General features: G+C 44.0%; 1 protein-coding gene across 11 annotated transcripts in view; it reads right to left on the reverse strand.

Annotated features, from left to right (window-relative positions):
- Positions 1 to 1236: 1236 nt before the first annotated feature.
- The window catches only part of huwe1 (HECT, UBA and WWE domain containing E3 ubiquitin protein ligase 1), a 37335-nt gene continuing 14720 nt past the window's right edge, over positions 1237 to 23851 (reverse strand). For 5 of the 11 annotated variants that reach the window (XM_046396290.1, XM_046396293.1, XM_046396287.1 and 2 more), the window contains 53 exons: positions 23531 to 23747; positions 23315 to 23437; positions 22947 to 23184; positions 22373 to 22720; positions 21634 to 21756; positions 21452 to 21547; positions 21042 to 21311; positions 20647 to 20799; positions 20390 to 20517; positions 20193 to 20274; positions 19517 to 19693; positions 18827 to 19378; positions 18485 to 18680; positions 18175 to 18354; positions 17920 to 18068; positions 17765 to 17831; positions 17384 to 17607; positions 17054 to 17265; positions 16742 to 16924; positions 16341 to 16513; positions 16111 to 16250; positions 15850 to 15925; positions 15452 to 15550; positions 15235 to 15362; positions 14994 to 15153; positions 14462 to 14690; positions 14162 to 14340; positions 13980 to 14069; positions 13186 to 13346; positions 13022 to 13064; positions 11833 to 12204; positions 11423 to 11633; positions 11044 to 11168; positions 10730 to 10950; positions 10200 to 10591; positions 9375 to 10038; positions 8509 to 9229; positions 8307 to 8398; positions 7291 to 7447; positions 7063 to 7195; positions 6703 to 6917; positions 6363 to 6592; positions 5514 to 5616; positions 4932 to 5081; positions 4562 to 4807; positions 4358 to 4475; positions 4116 to 4256; positions 3736 to 4023; positions 3451 to 3556; positions 3209 to 3326; positions 2589 to 2770; positions 2223 to 2413; positions 1237 to 2114 (listed from right to left, as the gene is read on the reverse strand). In XM_046396290.1, coding sequence (XP_046252246.1) covers positions 2012 to 2114; positions 2223 to 2413; positions 2589 to 2770; positions 3209 to 3326; positions 3451 to 3556; positions 3736 to 4023; positions 4116 to 4256; positions 4358 to 4475; positions 4562 to 4807; positions 4932 to 5081; positions 5514 to 5616; positions 6363 to 6592; positions 6703 to 6917; positions 7063 to 7195; positions 7291 to 7447; positions 8307 to 8398; positions 8509 to 9229; positions 9375 to 10038; positions 10200 to 10591; positions 10730 to 10950; positions 11044 to 11168; positions 11423 to 11633; positions 11833 to 12204; positions 13022 to 13064; positions 13186 to 13346; positions 13980 to 14069; positions 14162 to 14340; positions 14462 to 14690; positions 14994 to 15153; positions 15235 to 15362; positions 15452 to 15550; positions 15850 to 15925; positions 16111 to 16250; positions 16341 to 16513; positions 16742 to 16924; positions 17054 to 17265; positions 17384 to 17607; positions 17765 to 17831; positions 17920 to 18068; positions 18175 to 18354; positions 18485 to 18680; positions 18827 to 19378; positions 19517 to 19693; positions 20193 to 20274; positions 20390 to 20517; positions 20647 to 20799; positions 21042 to 21311; positions 21452 to 21547; positions 21634 to 21756; positions 22373 to 22720; positions 22947 to 23184; positions 23315 to 23437; positions 23531 to 23747 — 10475 coding nt within the window. In that variant the 3' untranslated portion in view covers positions 1237 to 2011. The remainder of the gene's footprint in view (positions 2115 to 2222; positions 2414 to 2588; positions 2771 to 3208; positions 3327 to 3450; positions 3557 to 3735; positions 4024 to 4115; positions 4257 to 4357; positions 4476 to 4561; positions 4808 to 4931; positions 5082 to 5513; positions 5617 to 6362; positions 6593 to 6702; positions 6918 to 7062; positions 7196 to 7290; positions 7448 to 8306; positions 8399 to 8508; positions 9230 to 9374; positions 10039 to 10199; positions 10592 to 10729; positions 10951 to 11043; positions 11169 to 11422; positions 11634 to 11832; positions 12205 to 13021; positions 13065 to 13185; positions 13347 to 13979; positions 14070 to 14161; positions 14341 to 14461; positions 14691 to 14993; positions 15154 to 15234; positions 15363 to 15451; positions 15551 to 15849; positions 15926 to 16110; positions 16251 to 16340; positions 16514 to 16741; positions 16925 to 17053; positions 17266 to 17383; positions 17608 to 17764; positions 17832 to 17919; positions 18069 to 18174; positions 18355 to 18484; positions 18681 to 18826; positions 19379 to 19516; positions 19694 to 20192; positions 20275 to 20389; positions 20518 to 20646; positions 20800 to 21041; positions 21312 to 21451; positions 21548 to 21633; positions 21757 to 22372; positions 22721 to 22946; positions 23185 to 23314; positions 23438 to 23530; positions 23748 to 23851) is intronic. The other 6 variants (XM_046396298.1, XM_046396291.1, XM_046396295.1 and 3 more) reach the window with 6 other exon arrangements.

The raw sequence follows: 23851 nt of genomic DNA on the forward strand, positions 1-23851 counted from the left end.
TTGCATATTAGGTGTAATGTGTTCACTGCTAGTGGATATATAAGCATCACTAAATTAAAATGGAGTGCCAAATACAAACCAACTCTTACATACAGATTATTTGTTATTAAATAGTCACACCTGCTAACTGCCACCTGTAATAGTTACATAGCCAGCTAACCAAACTAATGATAATGATAAAGCTAATATTAGCAGGCCAATATGCCACCCTGAGTCAAAAGTAAGAATTACAATGGAGAAAGAAAAAAAAAAGGTCTGTGTGACCTTTGACTTTATCAAAATTACATTTAATGTTGTGAACTTAAACTTCAGAAAATAATAATATGCCTCACACTATAAAACTAAAACTGAATGCTGAAGTTAACTAATCTGGTTACCATCAGTTATTTGGGTGCATAATTGGGTTTTTCCCTCTCATTCCAAACAGAATGAATATTACAAACGGAAACACATTTATCCATGTATGTACATATACATAAAACAAAGTCACACTGAAAAAGGATAAGCAGTTAGCTTTAAACTCCTTTTTGACTGGACAGGGCAACACTTGTTTCTTTTTCTTTCCTACCAGTTGTACTTAAGTCTTTACTTAAGCTAGTCAAGTCTTTCTTTTTTAAGTAAGACTCAACAACTAGATTTTGTGACTCACTAGTTTGAAACCAGTTATTAGTTAGTAGTTAGAAGCATAAGGACATAAGTTGATAATAGATTTACAAATAGCCAATGCAAACCAATTATACTCTCTGTGGCTCATACCATGATAGGGAATTCAAGCTACTGCTGTGTCATCTTCAGTTAGTAATGAAAAGTGATAAATAGGGGACGCTGTGGACTGTGTGATATAATAAAGAGTACAGACAATTGTTCGAGACTGCAGGGGATACAAGGCCGGCATCAGCATGGACAATTACAGCTCTGCTGCAACAAACTACGGTTATGCTACCACCTGATTGTACTAGAAATAAGGCCTTGGGCAGTGCATGAGATATGTGCTCCAAGATGGCATCAGTCATGGCACATGATGTCAAATACATTGCTGTGAGTGTGAACTGTGAGATTGATTTCACTTCAGAAAAGCACTGGGGACTCAGACAATTAGAATATTGTCAACAGAAAATATTGTCTATTGGGAATTGTCCAATAACTGCATGGTATTTTGGTGTTATACACAGAACTGATACACTCAATTTTGATAACGTAGCAACGGTTAAAACACTGTTCAAAGAGACAATGGACGCAATTTTATGCATTTATTCATGTAGTTATTCCACTCTGATTCAAAGGCTCAAGGCTGGGTCAGCGATTTAATAGCCAAAAATACTCTAGAATTTATGGTTAATGTTTTTTTTAATCTCCTTCAGGTTTTATCTTCATTTTTTGTACCATCCTTCCTTAAAAATGCCACAAAACTTTGAAAAGTGCATTTTTTGTGAATATCTCCAAAACTTCTCAAGTTGTTCATATACCCCTGATAAAAATGTTCCCCCTCGTCAAGGTTTGTGAGGTCACAAATTTGCAACAAGAAACCACCACCATTTTTTCCCCAAAGGTTTTATAACCATCCTGTTCAAACAACATTCTCTTTTCTCTTTTTACACAGCCAGAGAACAAAAAAGATTAAACATAACAAACTCCCAAACCTTTTGTACAGAGAAATCAAACTAAATGAAGAAAACATCTCTTATATTAGTCCATGTTTTATCCTCTGAATCCACTCTTGCATTTGCCATTAAATTGGGAAGGGAGACACAAATGTGTCAACATGAGGCTCTCTGTGTTGTATGCAATTTCAAACAGTCCATTTCACTTGCTGGTTTTATCTGTTTTATATGGAATAGAAACCAGTAAGTCTAGGCCATTCAGCAAGTTATCCAGTAATGTCAATGATCGTGTGTGTGTGTGTGTGTGTGTGTGTGTGCATTCAAAGATTATCAGTGTGAATGTGTCAGGAGTAGGCAAATCTAAATCAAGTGTTTGTATGCATGTCTGTGTGTGTTAAGAGTCTCTTAGTTTAAGCGAGTCCGAATCCCTCTGAACATTCCTGAATGGCCAACAGCAGCATATGTCTCAGCTTCTCATAGCTCTCATAAGCTGGGAGGTCCAGCTGGTTAAAGCTGAGGGTGGAAAAAGATAAAGAACATTAAAGGGAGATTTTCACAATTTTGTTCCTTCCAGGATTTTTTCTATATTATTTATGCCCTGTAAATTTGTTAAGTCTTTACCAGGTGTGAGCAGATGGCAGGCGGTCAGTGGAGCGATCATCACGGTGGATCTGAAACTTCTGGATGCCATTCATGCCTTCCAGAGCAGCAAAGCCCTGGAGGGGAACCTTGGATGTGCCAGTGACAAACTGTAGGAACTTGGCCCGGTCTGCCTGGTCAAAGGAACGCAAGGCCCTCCAGAACCACTGAATCTGTTTTTAAAGAAAAAACAAAAAAAAAGCACGACAACAGCAGCTGAGTTATAAATATGTTCCAGTATAATGTTTTTTTCTGAGGGGAATCACATATCTGCTCTCTCATACATATGCAGAAGTGGGCAGACATTTAAATAATAATAATACTGTACATGTCATTACTCATCCATACCTGGATGGAGCTGGACTGGTATTTGTGATATTCAGTGTTGGCCTTCAGATCATCGATGTCAATAGTAGGCAGGCCAGAGATGAGCAGTTCCAGCTCCTGCTCGGTGAAGATGGAGATCAGCCTCTTGGGGATGATCTCATAAAATCCCTCAAGGAAGGCTGCCAGCTGCTTGCGGATTGCACCTGGAAAACAAGTAATAGAGTATTCACAGGGGGATCTTGCCATAGCACTGAGAATATTCTATATTTGGCATGGAACCAGTGTTAATTAAGTCAGTAGCATTTTTTTCTTTTTTGTTTTTTTTCCCAATTAAGCAGCTGAAAATTGAAGGCTTTACTGAATAACTTATTTTAGCAGCAGCTGGAGTCGCTACTCATGATAAATCAACCATTTTTCAGAGAGAAACACCTTTAACATTTTGCTGCATACTGATTTGATTCAAAATTTAAGGATGCTGCCACCTAGTGCCACGAGTGAGAATAACATGTTTCATACATGCTGGTCAAACCTTTAAATTATCACCTGTTCACCTGAAAGCACTGATTAAATTGTTTTTGCCAGTAATACAGCCTTCCTGCTAACATGAAATTAAATATTTGGTGAAATAACCACAATCTCACCTGTCATCTTCATCTGGCACACCAGGTGCACATACTCCTTTTTGTTTTCCTCTGTTACCAGGATATTGGCTCCATTTGGCTTGAGGTCTCTCACTTCACACACTCCAAATTCCTGGACCTGAACAGACAAGAGGACATGAATACTAGCCCATCAGACTGCAAATTATATTTCTGCAGATTTTACTTTATGAAAACATAAGCATTTGGGATTCAGGCGCTAGAGAGCTAGGGAAGAGACAAACCTCTGTGCTAAATGTCAGCTCATAACCCAGTGTGGACACATCATTCTCCAACAAGTACACCAAACCTTGGAAGAATGGGTAGTCCTCGCTCTCCATGTCTGTGTACCTGATAACCCCACAGAAACACATACAAATTATTCACACATTCAGGACAAAGGCTGCAAAATATAGCTGCCCTCTGTTTGAAACAAGGTTTAGTATAACAATCAATAAGCCACACACAGATAAATACTTATCCAGATGGTTACTAGAGTACAAGGCTGTAACTGCCAGTAGTTCAAATACCTGACACTCTTGCCCAGGATGTGCTTGTAGAAGCTGCGAGTGAAATAGCACTCCAATAACCGGTTGTCATAAACTGCCTTGGCCACCACGCGACCCACAAACTTGAAGTAGCTGAGGTGGTTAGGGTTGCAGTGGGATGAGGGGTTGATGGTATAGGTGACACGGTCACCTGGCGAAGTGCGAAACAGGGCGTACATAGGGTTGAACATCTCCCGAGAGATGATCATATACCATTCTCTCAGCAGGCCACCAGCATCCTGACCCTCCTCCCCTTCAAACACAATGTACCTGCAATGTAAAGAGAACAGAGTATGACTCCGGTTGAGTGGTTCTGAAATGAGAGGACACATAAACTGGATGGAAGGGCAATGGCGTCTTACAGCCTGTTCTTCATGTCCTCTGGGCTCTTGCGATGCAGCTCCCTGTAAGAGTCCTCAAACACATGATCTCTCCTCACATGGACAGCCATGTCCTCCTTCCTCAGGCCTTCATCTAGTCGTTCCAACTCCTGGCGGAAGTACCTGTTGAAAAGGCCAGAAGGAACAGCATGTCAATTATATAAAAAATCGGCAGCTGTGTATTTGACAGCGTGAGATAAGAGGCTAGGATAATCCCCCCTTACTTCCTCTTAACATCAAAGTCCAGGATGCGTATGTAGTCAACCAGTACAGCAAAAGGTCCATCAGCCAAGTGAGTGGTGGACTGGCGTAGGATCTGGTTAAGCACTGTGCGGTGAGTTTCTAAAAGGAAGAAGAATGGGTCCTGTTAGACACAGCACTACACATCAGGACAAAGCTTTATCCTTACTTAATTCTTTCAAGCTTACCAGCAAAGCGGAGAAACTTCTGAGTGTCAGGTGGCAGGTTTGAAGAGATGTGCATGGAGGATGGTTCCCTGGAAAAGAACGGGTCCAGGGATGAAGGTGTGGCAGGTGTAAGTGGTGCTGGAGACAGTGGTGGAGGCTCATCTTTGATGTGAGAAAGCTGGCTCTCCCGTGTGTCCCTCACTGGTGGTTTGCTCTCTCGCTCTGTGGCATGGACTAGGAAGAAGGCCTCCACAGCAGGCTGGAGAACTAGGGAAACAAAAAAACATTATTATGGGAACAAATCACTGAACCACGCTCTTTTAACAGAAACACAATTTAAATAATACACAGTATTAAAAGAAAATGTATTTCTGTGAAGAAGTCCACTTACCCAGTACAGCATGCTGGTCATGGGACTCCTCCAGCTCTTTCAGGCACTCCCCGAGCATGTCCCACAATTCATCCAACAACAGCTGCTCGCTGAGCAGTGGGAGGTCTGGAAGCCTCTCCTCACTCTCTGACTGGCCGTTTCCTTCTTCATCTAAAAGAAAAATAAAAAATTCCAATATAGTCTGAATGATTTCATTAGAAAAATATGCCTGCTATTAGACTGTAACTACTTTCTGGATATTAAAAGAACTGTTTCAGTGGTGATGAACAAGCCCATATTAGATTAACTATGATAAAATTGGTTGGGTTATTACTGTAACTCCCTCTGTTTAATTTGCAATTAATGTGCATTGTATGAGTATGGTCCACGATGACACCTGTCGATTGCCAACTCTGTACCATGTGACCAATAAGTTATGTTTGACTGATCAGTTAGGTGGTTGTGCAACTTCTAAACTGAATGGATAAAAAGTAGTTCTTCATAACATTCATCTTTGTGCTCAACAGATCTGGAGGTAATTTACCAAACAAAACCACAAACAATCAGCAGGAGGATCATGAGCAGAGTGCAAGTGAGTCCTACCCAGAGGCACAGGGTCCTGCTCTAGAGGAGACGGCTGGTCCACATCCATTGGAGAGTCATCTCTCTGGGCCGCCTGGACTTCTGACATTGACTGCGCATCAGACTACAGAAAACAAACCAAGAAGGACCAGAAAGGCAGAGAGTGGATGAGAATTTATTTTCCCCTAAAGTAACCATCATTCCCATGCATGACAACACTGCCATGAACCACAATGAGAGGGGAGGAACTGGGACTGCAATAGGGATGGAGGGAGGGCCAAAAGCATGAAGCTATGTCAGCCAGCAAACAAATATCAGTGGAACAGATCAAACAGTTTAGAGCAAGCAGCATAATCACTTTTTGAGAATTTCAACAGTAAAACATGTCAATTCAGTGTTGCTGAAAATGCAGTGGATCACTGGCATATCTGTCTTTCTGTTGGGGCTGTTGATGTCATGGCAGCAGCTGTCACTATCCATAAACCGTTAGCAGGCTCTATGGTCACTGCACGCTCTATCATTATATTTACAGATATAACTTAATACCATCTTAAAAAGGTTAACTATAGTTTATTTCAGCCAAATAAGACAGATATGCATAACAAGTAATGGGTTAGCTTATGATTTTCCAAAATGCACAAAAGCCAGAACAGGAACAGCCAAATTAGACACGAAGCATGTCATAGGTAATGCCCATTTCATAGCAATCATCTTGCTGACAACCACAGTACTTTCAAAGTAAATATACTGTGATGGTCAAACTATGTAATCAATGTGCTTTACTGAGCTTTCAAATGGTTTCCCAATTTGAGTGTGTGCATGGTGAGGGTGAGTAGAAGTATGCCTGCTGTCAGTGCAGCCCATGCTAACCGTGGCAGCAGCAGCCGTGCCAGCAGGGGGAGCAGCACCAGCGGGGGCATGGGGGGCAGCCACTGAGGATCCGACGGCGACGGCGACTGAAGAGGCGGTGGGTGGCGGGGCCTGTTGGAGTCGGCGTGCCCGCTGACCCTCTCTCACCATCTGTATGATGGCATCAGCCTCAGCCTCTAGCTGACGTACCGCAGCCTGGATACTGCTGGCTGAGCCCAAACTGGTGGAGCCTGGCCATTGAGAGAGGGACGAGAGAGGTTTCATCATTCAATACTATCAGGATGTGTCAGGATATTACATGCAGTCAAGAGGACTGTGTGTATATATAACACCTTCTTACCTAATCGTCCTGTCTGTTTCGCTTTCTTGTTGGCTCGCCTAGTGTCCTCACGAAGCTGGATAATGACCTGCAGCACTCGCAAGAAAAACTTCTGTGTTGACGTCTTTGAGGTCAGTGAGCTCATACAGGGAAGCTGTAGTTCACGTCCACCGAGTGTGCGCTTTTGTGCAGCCACAATGACGACACTCTCCGAACCATCAAACCTGTGCCCCAACCAACAAATGCAAACAACATAAAGGAAATAGTTATGAGACAGTAACCACTGTGCACAAACTGATACCATCATTACATACTAAAGCTAATTTAACTCTTGCACATGTATTGACAAAGTAATGCAGTCCAGATTCATCACTAGCTAACCTGCTAGTCATCTTGCCCTTGAGTCTGGCTGAGATGGATGAATCCTCAGGAGGGGCATCTGGGGAATGTGAATCAGCTTGTGCCCGTCTCTGCTGCTCCAAGTTGTACTCTCTAAGTTCAGCTAGTAATGTGCCTGAATGAGAGAAAATGTTAAAAAATGTGCATAAAAAGAAAATTGTACCTGCTTAAACAGGAGCACCAGAATCTTTGAAGTTGGCCAGAACTGACCGATCTGTTTGCAAAGAGTGTATCCGAGGTGTCTAGCTCCACTGAGCAGCAGCCTGAGCACAGTGTCTCTGGTGATCCCGTCGCCTCTAGATAACTGCAGCAGAATGTTAGCTGCATCCTCCAGACCCTCCTCTGAACATGAGTGAGACGTCAAAACCTTGTAAGAGGAAAAGAGTTGTTATAAAAACATCTAAAAGAGTATAAATCAAATGTGTGGCTTGTGGCTGTTCCAATGGCGAGACTGAAGAGTCTGCTTTTCAACTCTGTACAGCCACGTCAGTGCACATCTTTTAAAAGACATCTTCAAAATCAATTTGTTTTCTTTGGCATTCTCTTGATCTTCTACATGTGGATGATGCATGCATTTCTCCTTCTTTTGAGAAGTGTTACATAATAGCTGGCTTTAGACAGATCCTGCCAAGACTGACTGAAAACCACCTTTGAGTGATGGATGCCACAGTCCAGGTAATTCTTAATGGGGGGTGATGCATCAGAAGTCTCTCTTGAGTGATTATGTTTCGACGCAGAAAAGTAAAAAAATCAGAAATTTATAACCCAGTTCTCAACATTATAATCTCGTGTAACAATTTTGTATGATGGGACTATATATTTCTGACATCTGAACTATTCGGATGGTGAAATGCAACAGATTTAAAATGTGTCACTATTGTGTTTGTGTTTTGGGCCTGTCTCCACCTTGAATTGTTTGTAATGGGAGCACTACTTTGCTACAAACACCAACTGCTGAGCGTCTATTCGGTGTTGTGCACTGCACACTTCGCAACTTACAGTGGAAGGGTGGGAAAAATATGATATTTATAACATATATTTTAGACAATTTCTATTTTTAAAATATTAAAAAAAATGGCTCTGCTCTTAATCATAATCTAAACATCTCTCTTTACATTTGCTAAGTGTGTTGAATCAACTGATCCTGAGTACATGTTCTCCAGAGTTCATATACATGACAGCATGACTGACACCATATGAAACTTTTTAAACTTCTTCCCCCATACCTCCACAGAGAGTTGAAGCTGTTTCTCAGTGAGTCCAGTGGAGGCCATCTTGTTATCACTATCTGTACTGCTAGTAGTGCCCTTTTGTTTTCCTGTTTAAAAAGAAAAGAAAACAAAACAAAAAACTCATTATTTTCTAATGAAATTAATTAACATTGTTAAGTCTAAATGAACTCAATCTACACTTATTCAATTACACTACCAGTAGATGTTGTTCCAGTGGACGTGGGTATAGAGATTGTTGTAGAGGATGTCTGGGAGGCTGCTAGACTTGTCCCTGAGGATGTTCCCTGGGCTGTAGCTCCCACAGACGTCCCTGGGACTGCCACAGTGGGCTGCGTAGAACCCGCCAACACAGCGCCCTGCGTTATGATTGGGGCTGTCGCTCCTGAGCTGGTTGCCACATTGGGGTTGGCAGCCTGTGAGGTGGGGTGCCCAGCAGGCACCTCAGTGGCCTTGTTGTCAGGCAGAGCAATGGATATGAGGGAGAGCAGGCGCAGCAGCTTTTCAGTGAGCAAGGAGCTCCGTCTGATTACTGGGTGGGATAGCATATTCATGAGCTGGCCTAGAGGGGAGGTCTCCAGGCTGAACTGAGCCCCCTCAGCCTCTGCACTCCCTCCCAGAGGCACTGTCTTCATAGAGGCTTTGCCCTTGCGGCTGACATTCATGTTATCTAGCTTGACCAGCAGGTCCCAAAAATCAGTGGAGATTCCCAGAGACTGGAGAGTAGCAGCAGCGGAACTCAAGGAGTTTTGTGTGTTGGAGGAATTGGAGCTGGGGTTGCTCTGAGACTGTGGCCCTGACCTGGAGCCAACGCCTCCACCCCCTCCTCCAGAGGAGACTGAGCAAAGGCGAGAATCCAGGTCAGAGGGAGATGCTGACAGATCCTTACAACGCTGCTGGGTGAAGTGGCTGGGGAACACCTTCAGAGACAATGATAAGGGGACAAGAAACAAAAAAAGATTTCATTTTTTTAAAAAAGTCAACTTCATTGCCTTTTTTTATTTTTACAGGTGGCATATATAATAGGTGATACAGCAGATGAAGACAAAACAGGTAGACTCTCACCTTAGCTAGCTGGATGAGTGTGTCCAACACATGTCGACAGACCACCGGAGCAGCCTGTGGGTGGATATGGACAGTGGAACCTCCACCTCCAGCACACGTGACACCTGCAGTAGTGCCTGACACCCCTCCTCCCAGTGTCCCAGATGCTGTAGATCCCCCAGCTGAGTGTCTGTCGGCATGCTTCCTACCTGATGCTCGCTGAATCTGGAAAATGTTTGTCCGGCAGCCCAAGGCTGCGTCCATAGAAACAGAGAGCCAGGAAAGCTGGCTGGAGCTGCGAGACTCTACCCTGTTCAGTAGCTCTAAGGAGGAAGATGAGGATGATGAAGAAGAGGATGATGAAGAAGAGAGTGAGGAGGTAGCTGTGCCTTTTCCTCCACAGCCTCCCTGGATGCTCCTCTTGCCACGAGAGTCTTCTAGACGTGAGGTCTCTACACACACCTCACTCTCGCTGCTGCGTTGGAGGATGGATAACAGGCTGCGAATGACCCACCCACGTGTCTGAGAGTGGTAGCAGAGGTTCCTGAGCACACGGTGCAGACGACTGGTGTTAAGCTTTGGCTCATCCACAAACAACAAAACCAGCAGGCATGACAAGGCCTCATGGTCCAGCAGCAATCGACCACGCAGACGCAACAAGGAGTCCACGCTAGAACTGGAAGGTCTGATGAAACAAAAACCACACACAATCAGTTTGTCAAGTGTAGCATGATTTCAATGACTACCTTCTATTTACGATAACATAAAAGTCAAACATTTCTTAAAAGACCTCATATCAAAGATGACGACTTTTAAACTGACAATTAGATCAGTGTCTCCCCTCACCTGTGGTTTGTTCCTCCCCCCATTTGAAATGTGCCTCCTCTCTGCACAGCCAGTCGAGTGTACTGGACGCCACGATTGCTCCCTAACCGACTGGTGAAGGCTGGTGAGCGCAAAATGGCTGAAAGGGCCGAAGATGAGCTGTGACCAAATAACCTCTCATGCATCAGTTGCCTCTGGCGTGCCTCTTGCTCTCTGCGCAATGCAGCTGCTTCAGCAGCAATGTCTGGAGGCATGACTGCCAAGACACTGTCCTCCATGTCCTCCAGGACACTACGCCGGAGCTCAGAGGGCAGTGTCTGGATGAAGGTGACTGGATCCAGAGGGGTGTCTCCCTGTGGGGGCTGTTGGGCTAATTCCCTGCGCTGCAGCTCTGCCCGTTGCTGGGCGAGAACCTAGGACAAACAATTAACATGCTTAGCTTAAAGAATTAATCTATCTATTATCACTGGAATCATATTTTATCACAGTTAGTAGGTTTCTAAAGGCAAGCATTTTGTTATCTTTGAAAATTTCAGTGAAGCATCTCTCACCTCCTCCTGGATTGCAGGTGGCAATGCCGCCAGGAACTCAGGACTGACTTCTGTAACCCCTGGTCCTCCCAGTACTGGTGCAGTAGAAGACGGCAGGCTGGTGGCAACAGGGGGACGGGAGGGTGGTCTGATACCAAGCTGATTTTGCAACACCTCTCGACGGATGTCCTCAGGAAGAGCTGCCAGGAAAGAAGGATCCACACCCTCTGGCAGGCTGATGCCTATGAAGAAAAAAATAACACAGACATCATGAGATAACATTTTATTAAAAATATTACAAACTGCATAAAGAGTATGGCTGCAATTAATTTAACCTGCAAGTGGGTCCTCCTCCTCGTTGCTGGTGGATGGGAGTGGCTCTTCCTGGATGGCCTGAGACTGGCTATCAGCACTGTCACTCCTGGGCATTGTTTCTCCAGGTGATGAGACAGAGGTGGAGCTGTAAACATTAAAAAAAAGGCTATCATCAGTCATCAGCAATGTGTGTAATAGTGTACTCAGCTGATCTGTACAATGCCAAACATCTTTAACAAATTTGCTGCACAAACTGAAACTGTTTGGACAGCATTGGACTGGAACAGAATTTACATGGTCAGGCATTTTGCACAACCTGTTACCTTTTGCACTTATGGTTAATCAACAAAGACATAAAGGGTACATGATGGGTCAGAGGTGATACTTAAAGCGTCTCACCCAGTCTCTGCATCTGTCTGCCGGTCGGTTAGGCCACTCTCTCCACTGCCAGACAGCTCCTGAGAAAGCTGCGCGGTTTGGGCAGGGTTGGGAGCAGCTTCTTCCTGAGTGGCAGAGGCAGGGCTGCTGGTATCCATGGGTGACCCTTCCAGCTGTGAAACACCCACTACTGTAGGCTCTGAGGTCTCCACAATGTCTGGACTTAGCGAGGCTGGGGGATTGCAGGGAATAAAATTACATCAGTCAACGCAGTGCAGCAAAATTCCTCGGGTAACTGATTTGTGTTTCACAGTGTTGAACAAATTTTAACAGATGCTACTGACAAGCACAGCCAGTAATGTCATTTAAATTACATGTGCATCCTTACTGTTGGCCAATCTGTATAAAGAGAGTCTTCAAAGTTAGTCTACCTTCCCTGCCTTCATCCAACGCTCCTCCTCCTCCTCCACCTCCTCCGACTCTCTCACCGATTGTTGGTGCAGGGGACATTTCCATCTGAGATGCCTCCGCTTCACTGTTTGGCCTGTCAGCTGCCGACATGGGTGGAAGGCCTGCTCCCGCCAGAGCAGCCAGTGAGCCAGCATGCGACTCGGCCAGTAGCAAGTCAGCAATTGGCTGGTGGACCTGCTGACTGATGGCAGTCTCCAGGGAGACTAGGGCCTGTTCATGAGGAGCAGGTGTGGTGGGAGTGACCTCTCCAGATGGAGGAGCAGTGAGGAAGCCCTCCGAGACCCTCGGTGGGTCTAGACATGACACCGTACCACCCTGTGCCTGTTCACCCTCTGCAACATCCAAAAAGAAAAAACTTATGTGAAGGCAGGAGATATAGTTTTCATACATTTTTGATGGGTAAAAAGAAAACTTACTGTTTTCAGTGACTGAACGGGTTACACGGTTTTAAAACAGTAAAATGCTCATTGTGAAGCAATGACTAATTGAATTTCTCCATGCATACCGTGCACAGCTACATAGGCTTACTTATTAAACAGGCTCTAGTATTTTGAAACCGCAGAAAAGATTTTCTCTATACACATTTGCATCCAAATCTGTTAAACTGTTTCAAAGTCATGTTCAGAAGAAGACTGCTCAAACACAGCACACAAAAAAACATAACTGATACGGCAGCATGCTGATAGATGGCATGGGTCTCTGCTGAGGAAGGCAGTAAGTTGTATAGTTATCTCCTGAACGGGGTGCACAATCCTGATCCCCAACAACAACACAACTTACTACCTCACCACAACCAAGCCAACTCCAGAAAATGCAATGAATCCTAGATATACAGTATATGAAGCAACATTGTAGTCCAGAGACACAATTAAAATATGAGGAATTAGGTGCTTAAGACAGCAATGTAGAGTGGAACTCCTTGCAGCAGATGAAGATGTCAAGCTGGTATAGCGTTGCCATAAGAAAGACAGTAGACTGTATAGTTATCTCCCAGATCTGGTGTGATCCTAAAACTATACAAACTACTACCTCATCCCACAGCACGCTCCACTGGCTGCTTGTCTTTGTGCGCCCAGCAATGTGTCCATTCTGACAAGAAATTTATTATTAAGACATAATTAAAATCAAAATCAATGCAAATGTCAGTACCTGCAGTATTTTCTGCACCATTAACTGTCCCCAATCCAGAACCCTGTCGACAAAAAAAAAAAGTTAACATTAACAAACCATGAATAAAAACGTCAAAAGATGCAGGCACCTTAATGTTAGAAAGTCCTTCTCCTACACAGCTAACAACGACATTAATTTCCCACCTGCAAGCTCTGTTCCCTGGCCTGTTCTGCTCCAGAAGCCCTCCTCTCATTCTGCTTAGACTCCTCCTCCTCAGCCAGCTGCCGCCTTCTCTTCTCCCTGCGCTCTTCCAGTTCCTCATCCCGTAGACTCTCCAGGTGTTGCAGGATGGGCACCTTCACCACTGAAAGCAGAAACAGAGGTCTGAGTTCATCTCTGGTTGTAACAAGGCCAACAACTACAACCTTGATTCAAAAAAAAGTTGTGCAGCCATGTAAAATAAATAAAACAGAACATGATAATTTGCTGAACTTTGGGCAATCATTAAGTCCCAGTGTTGTCATTCTTCACATTTTCTAAGTCAACTCGTTGGATCTCCACTGTAAACCCAAGTACTTCATTGAAAAGGAGATTGTTAGACAGTCCGAATATTTTTAATGATTTACTATCAAATATACACAGAAAAACTGTCTGCATGTTTTGTCTCCCATTTTATAACACTGCTTTCCTTTTGGCCAAACAACTACAAATAAGATCATCCACGGTTGATCATAATGTGGTCAAACTACTGGTTTAGAGTTGGCTTAAACGTTCAGTAAATACTTGTAACTACTTGGCCATCATATCCAAATTTATTATTGATCCAATCCAATTCTTAAATATGTAACATTTTCTAAAAGCACTAACAGCCACCAAAAAAATGTTGTCACACTTTCTATGTTATGTTGAGGTAGTCAGTCCTACAGAGTTTTTCTTAAGATAAAGTGATGAAAATTTATCGCCTTTGAAAAAGGTCTCCAATCTAACACCAACTTACCTGCGACACAGTCGTGCATACTCTCAGCATCCAGCACTTTGCACTCATCTGTCCATCTAGTTAAGGCAGTGGGAATACTAGAGAGAGTGCCTAGAGACACAGAATGAACAATGATGTTAGAAATTCAGACAAATACTAAACCAAAAGACTGTTACATTACCAACAAGCCATTGTATTCTCACCTGCTTGTCCTCCAGTACTGCTCTGCTCATGGAAAAAGTCATCCAGCAATTCATCATCAGAACGAGCGATGATGTGCACGTCCTCATTTCCAACCAAAAGGCGAGCACGGCCACGAGATTGCAGAGGCAGAGAGCTGGACAACTGTAAAATGTCTGCAGCAGCACTGGGGCCTAACAATCTAAAAAAAATAAAAATAGTAATTACAGGAAGGACAGACATTTTAATAAGCATTATCACTCCAAAGAATGGTGGTGTAACAGATGTGTTGTTCAGTTAAAAAATAAATAAATAAATTTCACCTTTGCAAGATGAGCGGAGGGTTGGGTTGGCGGTTGCCTGGGTAGTGGACATGGATGGTGTGTCCGCTGTTGGCAGTAAGTTGGCGCAGTGTTCGCTGGCTGCGGCCCATCCCCTGTGCCAGGCGGCTACTAGTACCTGCCACGCCCAGGGTGAGGGAACCGTGGTCAGCATGGCGCACCATCAGTGGGTGGGAGCTAGGGATGTTGCCTGGGGAAGGAGGGATGTCAGCTGATGGAAAAAAAACAACAAAAAGAAGTAGGAAGACATTAGGGAGACAGCTCTGGCAGAACCCCAAGCTATGTTTACAAATAATAATAAAGCATAAGAAAAGAAACTTGTTGCATCATCTGCTTTTTGTGATTGTTTGTCATGTGTAGCTTCAACTAGTCTTTGGAAAACTGGATCAAAAATGTTTTTTTCCCAATGGTTCAACTGGTTCTGATTTTTAGCATCATTTTAGCCATTTCAGTAGCCTGCAATGTCTAAATAATGTGACCTCAATAAACGTTAGCTATCAATGATCCTGCTTACCGTTGTTGGAAAACATGTTGTCAAACTCTATGATGAGGTCATCATCCCTGTCGAACCTTTCAAAGCGGATGTGTGGTGCGGCATTTATGTCAGGGAAGTCCTCATCCAACTCCATTTCTGAACCTTCATCATCGTCATCCTCATCTCCTTCTTCATCATCCTTGAGGACAAGCAGCAGCCATAAGTCTTAAAAATAAACAACCAAGACTTGTTTACTGAACCTCATTGCATTATTCCATACCTGATCCTCCTCCTCCTCTTCTTCTTCCTCCTCCTCTTCATCCTGGCTGTCTTCATCGTCATTGCTGCCACTAGAATCTTCTTCCTGTGTGTGTTCCTCATCCTCTGGTTCAAGAATGTTCATGGAGTCTAATAGAAGAGAAGAAACACACAGTCCATTACAAGAAGGACTTTTTACAATGATACACACATAAAGCTCTGATGCACCAGTGTCTTACCTTCCCGGTTGGCCTGAAGAGTGGATGCCTGGCTTATATTGGAGGGAGCTTCATCCATCAACACATCCTCTTGTGATTCATCTTCACCGCTGCGTCCCACTGAGTGACAGAACAGACAACAAGTGATACAGACTCTCTGGATTCACTTGCCTGTTTGTTACACAAAGAGTACCTGCACACCGGTATCACGCATCATAAAAACTATAAAATCAAAGGAACCATGACTCCAGTGTATGGGTAGCTCCTTGCATTTCGAGTTTGTTGATTTTGCATCAACCCACTATATTTTGACTATGCTACTGAGTCTTAGTGGTTGTTCACAAAACTAATCTAACCTTGTCCTTGCCTATTGTATATCTACCCCTGTTGTCTCCTCCCCTATTAACTGATCAGCTTACCTATAATTGTGCTGTTAACAGTGCCAGCATCTCTCTCCAGCAGCTCATCAATCAGATCCACCAACTCATTCTCCACCTACATACAGAAGAAATGAACCACAATTGCAGTGCCAATCATCAAGTGGAGAAACGGACATTAACACCAGAGCTCTAACTTTGATGATAATCTCTTTCATGTTATAATCAATAGTTATGGGTGCTATATATGAGGTTAATGCGGTGAAATACTGTGAGTATTGTGTGGAATATAACGCCACTCACCTGCATAGCCTGTGTGCTGAGGACCTCTGGCTGACCCGCAATGACTACAGTGTCTCCCTCTGTCTCTCCATCCATTAGGTCACTATCTGTCCCCTGCACCCTGTGGTTGCCCTCCGCTGGCTCTGCTTCACCAGGTTCTCCTGGAATAGATGTCACATATCAGTAACAGAAAAAAATTGCAATGACTGTATCAAGAATGTTGAAGCATCTCATCTCACTCATGCAGATACCTTGGTCCTGAGTGTTGCTGTTGCTGTCCCTGGCAGTGCCAACAGTGTCATGTTCAGCCTTGCTCTTGCTGGAGCCTCCTTTGCCCCCAAACAGACTGCTGGGCTGGTTAACAATGCGGGATAGAGTTTCCAGTGGCTTCAGGGCAGCATTCACGGTGTTGGCCATGTTGGGACTAAAACAAATGATTTGAAGGAAGAATATGCAATCAATTTATATTGATTTCATACAGCATAAATAAGTTGTTGTTTTTATTTTTTTTTTGGCACAAAGCCAACTTGATCCCAGTTTAACCTCATCCAACTTAATAATATCATAAAGCTTGGGTTATAATAAACAGATTACATTAGATAATGCAGGCCCCTGGCCCCTGTGCAAAATGAAATATGGTCTCATCATATACCTGGACAAGTCCAAGCTGTGAGGGACACGAGCCAAGTCGTTGACCAGTCCTTTCTTAAGAAAGAGCCTTATGATATTGTTCATGCCATTGTGTTGCGTCTTGGCTGCGGCTGTGCTATAGAAACTGGATGTAGAGGGACATGATTCCATGATGGTGCTGATGATGCACATCACTGCCTGAAGCCTGTGAAATAAATAAATGGACAGAGTGATCATGTGAGTACAGTTTTGTACAGATGGATATAAATCATTAACCAAAAAAGGGTTATAGTATCAATATTATGTATGTTTACTTATTTTTTATGCTGATTACCTGGCATGTTTTTCAGCACCTTCTGCCATTGCTAGTGCTCGACTGAGGGCAGCCTTCACCTCATTGACCAAGGCCACCTGGGCATCAGTACCTGTGCCAGCAGCTGCCAGGCTGGCTAGGAACAGACGTGCCAAAGCTGGTGTGTCTTTGTCCTCCGAATTTTGGGTGTGGGGCAGCAAGTGGTCAAGCACAAAGGCCAGGACACTGCAATCCTGTTAGGATACAAGGAAGTCAAAATAGGTTAAAAGGAAAAACATGCACAGTAGTAGTGTAGTAAAGGTATAACAGTAGAGGAGTGATAGGCTGACAAAGTTTTGTTTAACTACTCACCTCCTTAATAAGCTCGGACTGCCCAGCAGTGTAGCAGTAGGAGGCGATTAGCGTAGCGATGCCAACGTAGGAACGCACCAGCTCAGCAAGCAGCCTCAAGATCGTGGAAGTAGGCATTAGAGGCTTGCTAGCCTTTACCTTAGCTGCTTTACCCTCCTCAGAGCCAGAACTCTTCTCTCCCTCTTGTTCTTTCTTTTCCTCCCGCATCTCTTCTGGTGTGGAAGCTGATGAAATTGGGATAACAAACTCAGCTACACTGTTGGCATACAACACTTTTACTATGCTATATAATGATTAGGATGACAGAGAATCTGATACAGTACATGCAGTTTTATCAAACAGATGTTCTTGCAAGGTTTACAAAAAGAATTTTAGTCTCACCTTCTCCTTGTGGTGTGCCAGACTGGGATGTCTCGGCTACACCTCCGTCAGCAGCAAACACTTGTGTCTGAGGGGAAGAGACATCGCTCTCTTATTAACTGAGAAGATGACACAATTCATATTTCAATACAGGACAACTTGTCATTGAGACTTACATTGATATGGAATGCCGTCTGGGAGTCAAAGTCACTGCCCTGCCGGGTGAGTCTGTATTGCTGGTAAACATCATCACCAACATCCTGCAATATCTGGCACAGGTCTTGACCACCAGGCACCATTGCTGCACGTTCTTCTGGACGCTCAGCTGCGCCACACACACAAAAACATACTCAGCTGAAATGCTCAAATGATTTTTTTTTCCATAAAATGACATATACCTTAGCCATAGCTCTCTTATAAACATATCTTACGTTCTTCAGGGGCATGATAGGCAGCCAAAGCATTGAGCATGTCATAGATGACTTCCTTGATAGTGTCAGGAATAGGGGGTAAGGCGGACAGCTTCAGAGGAGTGGTCTTCACCAGCTGCACAGCATTGGGCCCCTTAATTCGCAGATTCTCAAACTCATCATCGGAGGCTGCAAAAAAGACTGAGTATGAGTTTATAAGAATTTTAAAAAATTAGAAAAGACTAGATGGCAAAATAAATCTGTCAAACAAAATCACAGTACTTGTAACTTCAAATCTAATGACAAGTTTGCACACCCCTTGCACACTCACCTGTGCCAGCTCCACGGGGTGCAGGCAGAGCAATGCGGACACAACTGCTGGCCGTTTCAGTAAAGCATTCAGGGTTACGGCAGGCAGCAGGACCCAGGACACGAAGGATATAATTAATTTCTCTGGAACCAAGGCTGCCTGACACCACTCCTGAGGTGGTGCTGCCTGCCCCACTGGTCACTGCTGACCTCACCACCTACAGCAACAGATTGTTGACGAATTTAATTGTTATCTCAGCACAACTAAAAAGCATTATTCAGAAAATACCACATTTGGCAACAACAAAATAGTAATGCAACAGTATCTTAAGATACGCTCAACATTATGGGAATAGACTCTAACCTTCTCCATGGTGTGCCGCAGAGTGGCTGGATCTTCTATGATGTGCCTGAACAGCAGTGTAACGAGTGGAGTGAAGCCATTGAAGCCAGAGCTCTGCGTCAGCCCCAGAATCATCCGCGTGCTCTTTAACTCAGCAAACATCATAGCATAGTGGTGATTGCGTGTAAGACGCAGGCAGAGACGCAATGTTGCATGGAGGGTGTCTGGGTCCACAGGAACACTAATCATACTGACACAGGCACGAATAAGAACAGTGGTCATGTCGTCAGTCAGGCCTTGCACAACAATATCAGAGCCTTGGGAGTAGTCAGACTCCAGGGAAGATGAGGGGCCAGATGTGGTCTCCTTCAGTTGGCTGGAATCATCCTTAGAGGCACTCATCTCCAATGCTGTCCCTGAGTCCAGGTCAGTGTGGGTTTCCTCTGCTTTGCTCCTGTCTCCCTCTTCTCTTTCTGAGTCAGTAATGCTGCCGGTCTTCGTGGGTTTGGGCATGCGAGGCACTCTCTGGACAGTCAACATCACTGGCCTTCTGTTACCAGTCTCTTCGTTAACCTGCCCGATAAGAGTGGTGTTATATTGTTCAAAGAACCAAGTAAATTCTAGTAACACAACCGATCACACCAGGAAAGAGTCCATAAAGGGTAATTATTAAGGTATTCTCTAGAAGGGAAGAAAAGTGTTTGTTTATACCTGCACCATGGTGTTAAACTGCACAGTGTATCTCCGCCGTCCAGCTGTAAAGCGGACACTGCTCTCCCCAGCCCTCCATGCTGAGTCAATGGTACTGTTGTTTGATGCACTGTAACTGCACCAACGGCCTGAGCGGTCATCAAACCATCGCCAGTTATTCCCATTGGGCTGCAGATACTAAAAGCAGAGAACACAGTTTTACAAAAGGGGTGCACAAAATCACACCAATCCCAACAATGTAATGCAGACAGTCAATTCAATAACTCTTGACTAAACAAAAACCTATTATACACTTGACAAAGTTGTATTTATGTAAACCATGTTAAATGGGATTACACGTTTGTCCACCTTCTTTATGCTCAGTACTAAAAATGCATGTCTTCCTGTCTAGACACAGCTCATTCTAGACAACAAATCTTGAATAAAAGAAAGCAAAGCACTATTAGCATGCAGAGAAAAGGAATATTTGATGGTATAGTGGTAATTGTGTGAAGCACCAACATACAAAAAGTATGTCGGTTTTTCCATTTATTCTCTTCCAACACTTAAGCTTTTCACTCATGGACTCAGTACATGGCTGTCTACACCTGTGCTTGTAACTTGGCATACAGATTTAAATATATAACTTCAATAGTAATATGTTTAAGTGGCTTTGTGTTATAATGTTGGCTTTTACCTTGTTCATTTGTTCCCTGCGCTTTGAAGAGACTGCCATCTTCTCATAGAAGTCAATGATCAACAATACTGGTGTAATCCATCTACAGAAAAAATAAATAAATTCAGAATGCAAACATATGAGGGTTTTCATGGTGAAAAGCTGGTCTAACTTTTGCAAGTAAGTCTAAGCAAGTTTCTAGACTTTGCAGAACTCACTTTGGTGTCTGAATGTCTTTCTGTTCTTTAGCAGCCTGAAGACAGGGCTGCACCACCTCAAGCAGCTTTATCAGCAAGTCCAAAATCCCACTGTTCTCCACCACTCTGGCACCCAACAGCTTCAGTTCCTTTTAAAACAGAAAATAACATATGATGGGGATGAGTAGGTGAACAATGACAAAAATGTATTTTATCCTCTATCAGCAAACATTTTGAAGCTAGAGACAACCGAATTGTTCAGTGGGTGTTTGTGTTACCTCAAAGAGCAATGTGAGCAGCAGAATTCTCGTTGCCAGCTTGGAGGCTTGCGGCAGTGTGGCCATCTGTCTGGTCCACTCAGACACTGTCTTTGTGTCACTGGTAGTCAGAGGCTCAGCAGCCTTGATCAGCACGTCTGCTGCCTCCCACACCTACACACAACATGACAACAATGAGGCTGGTACAAGAATGTGATGCTTCTATTGTTCAGACTTATTTAAAGCCTGCTCTGTTTTCATTGACTTAGTGATACAGCAGGATACTGGCAGCAGGAAACAAGAACAAATTCAAACATCTTCCACAGTCCACTAAATCAGCGGATCTTAACTCTGAACATATATATAGAAGACTCTAGAGAGCAAACAACAGTATAAACATGTATTTATCCACTGACCTGATGGACAACTTGTCCAAGGATGAGATCTCTGTACTCTGGGCCACTTCTCTTAATGGCAGTCATCAGCAGGTCACAGAGTCGGTAGACTGTGTCAGGCAGCTCATCTAGAAGATGGAAGCAGCCAGGCAGCATGGAGTCAGTGAACGCATGAAGCTCCTTGGGGTCTAGCGGCTCAGCCTCCATGAAACGCTCCAAGCAGCGGGCCTCCTCCTCCTCTGCCCGCTCCCTGGCCCTCCTGTCCTCTTCCTCACGCCGACGTGCTGCTTCCTGAAGCATGCACAGAAATAATCTGAACAGCTGCTCAGCTAAATGGTAACGTAATCATTCAAGAGGTTTTATTTAGCAACAGACAGTTTAGGGCAAAACTTTTCCCCCCCCATGTAATCTGAACAGCGAGAGTGACGCACCTCAGGAGAGTCAGAGCGCTGGTCCATGCTGACCTCTTGTCCAAGTGACATGGCAATAGCCCGCATCATCTGGTCCTCTTCGGACATAGTCAGGTCCTGGGAAAAAAGGCAACAATGTCAGCTGCTTGAATTTGACTTACAGAACAAAGAATGGAAGCATGTTTCCGTCTATAACGCCTTACTCTCACTGCTCCACCAAGAAGCGGCGGGGGGTGTGTAAGCAGGTACTCCGTTGCCTGTTCCATGGTGCTGGTGTTCAGAAGGGCCTCCATGGCATGCTCTCTTGAGAAACCCATATCCATCAGCTAAAACACCACACAAAAAGATGAATTTTTTTAGAGTTTAAAGTTTTTAGAGTAAACATAAATGGTGTCATGAACAACAAGGCAAGACACTCAATTTTATTTAAGAGGGACAAAGAAATGTTTTTCCAGTTACATCTTGTCTGTTTTTGAAAAATGAGTGCATACAACCTCTCTGCAAGACCCAATCAAACCTCTTTCATCAGCAATAATATCCTGACTGTTAGGGAGAAAATCTCAGTACTGCAGCGCTGAAGATATGATGCTGGACCTAGATGTCTTATGCTGAAAGATTTACTGAACTTGAGCTCAATGGGTCAATGAGCTCAAACAATCTGTCTTGAAAAAAGGTAGGATTGCCAATAATCTGGGCTAAATTCATCTTGCTCTTTTCCTGTGAATCAGTTCTCACTCTCCATTCTTTCTAAATTCTTCTCACTTACCCCTTAGAGAAAGCTTTCAAGCTGCAATACCACGCAATTACAAAAAAATGTAAAAAACAAAATCATGCACACTTTGCCCCCAATTGGTCTTGGACTAATATCCCCAAAGATAAAAGCACAGCATCATAACAATTGTCTACAAACAGTACAATATTCTAACAGTGATACATATATACCTGTGTAAGCTGAGCCTGGTTAACCTGGGGCTCCCGGCGCGGAGTGGAACTAACTGGGCCATCAGCTGATCCTCCTGCTGGTACTCCAGTTGTTGTTCCACTCGGCGCTGGTGCCTCTCCGCTTGTTGCAGATGCTCCAGCGGCAACACTGGGTCCCAAAGAACCAGTGGAGGGTGTCTCATCATCCGGGCGCAGTGTTCCCTCTCTCTCCTTGGCCAGGCGCTCCTGGATAACAGGTTCCCCTCTCAGGATGTGACAAAGAATGGCCAGCATGGATTCAGCCATCCTGCCTCCATAAACTTTCAATGGCTTCCTATTCCACAGACTGCGAATGCAGTTGAATGCAGCCTGGATGGAGGAGGAATTCGGGACTGTGTTACAATAATAAAACACCAGAGATTGCAGAGATTATGGAAGGCTTTTCTTATTCCTAGTATTATAATTATCTTATTATTACAATTACCTCCTTTGAATGCCATGCATAATGTACAACTGACTTCCCATGTTGAAAACAAACTCAAAAATATGATCTGACGGCAGCAACAGACTCACGGACTCACTAACTGATACTGACCTTCTGGGTGACTATGAGGAACCGAAGGGCACTGAACTGGGGCATGGTGGGGGTGACCCCAGGCATTTTAGCTGGTAGGGAGTGGGGTGAATCAAGCACAGTGCTTGGGTTCACCATTTTCTCAACCAGCATTAACCAGGCATCCAAGAACTCCCCTGTCCCATCTGGCAGATCAGTATGCTCAAGACCTTCAGAAACGGGAACCTTCCCACCCATTGACAGGGCCCAGTTAAATGTCCTGCATAAGAGCAATACAACCAATAAAACTCCTCAGTGACATAGAAATTGGCATATTCTTAATATGAGCAACCACACTTAGGATGAAATACTGTTCATCTTCATATGTCACTGTACTGGGTGGGACTTACTCAAATAAGGCATCATGCCCTCCAGAGCAGAAGAACTTTTGCAGCATGAGGTGATAGGGGTACTTCCTCTCATCAAACAGCATGGGGGATGTGAATCCCACTGAGCAGATGAAGAAAGTCAGCCTGCCCAAGAAAAAAAAGAACATTCCATATCCCCTTTGTGTGCAATGCATATATTAAAAATGACAAAATGTGGTAAGCATAGTCTGCTCTTACCGAAACCGAGGGGTGGGTGTGTAAGGTGGTGGCTGCCAACTCAGACCCTTGGTAAGAAGCTTCGTGAGGGCAGAGGCAGTGGCCCGGGCAGCAGGCGTGGGAGTAGTGCCTGTACTTGTGGCATGATGGGAGCGCCGTTGGCGCACCGGAGAGCCCACACATAGCTTCACCAGCAGGCCAAAGAGCTCAGCCAGAGCTCTACCTAGTCGAGACGAAGCTGTAAAGACACAAGCATACGTTAGTGAGAAATAGTACACTCGTGGAGATTTAAGGCATTTTGAGACATTTTGTTAATATATTAACATGCATAAAAACTTGATT

Source organism: Scatophagus argus, chromosome 8 (genome assembly GCF_020382885.2).
Source record: "Scatophagus argus isolate fScaArg1 chromosome 8, fScaArg1.pri, whole genome shotgun sequence".
Lineage (NCBI taxonomy): Eukaryota > Metazoa > Chordata > Actinopteri > Scatophagidae > Scatophagus > Scatophagus argus.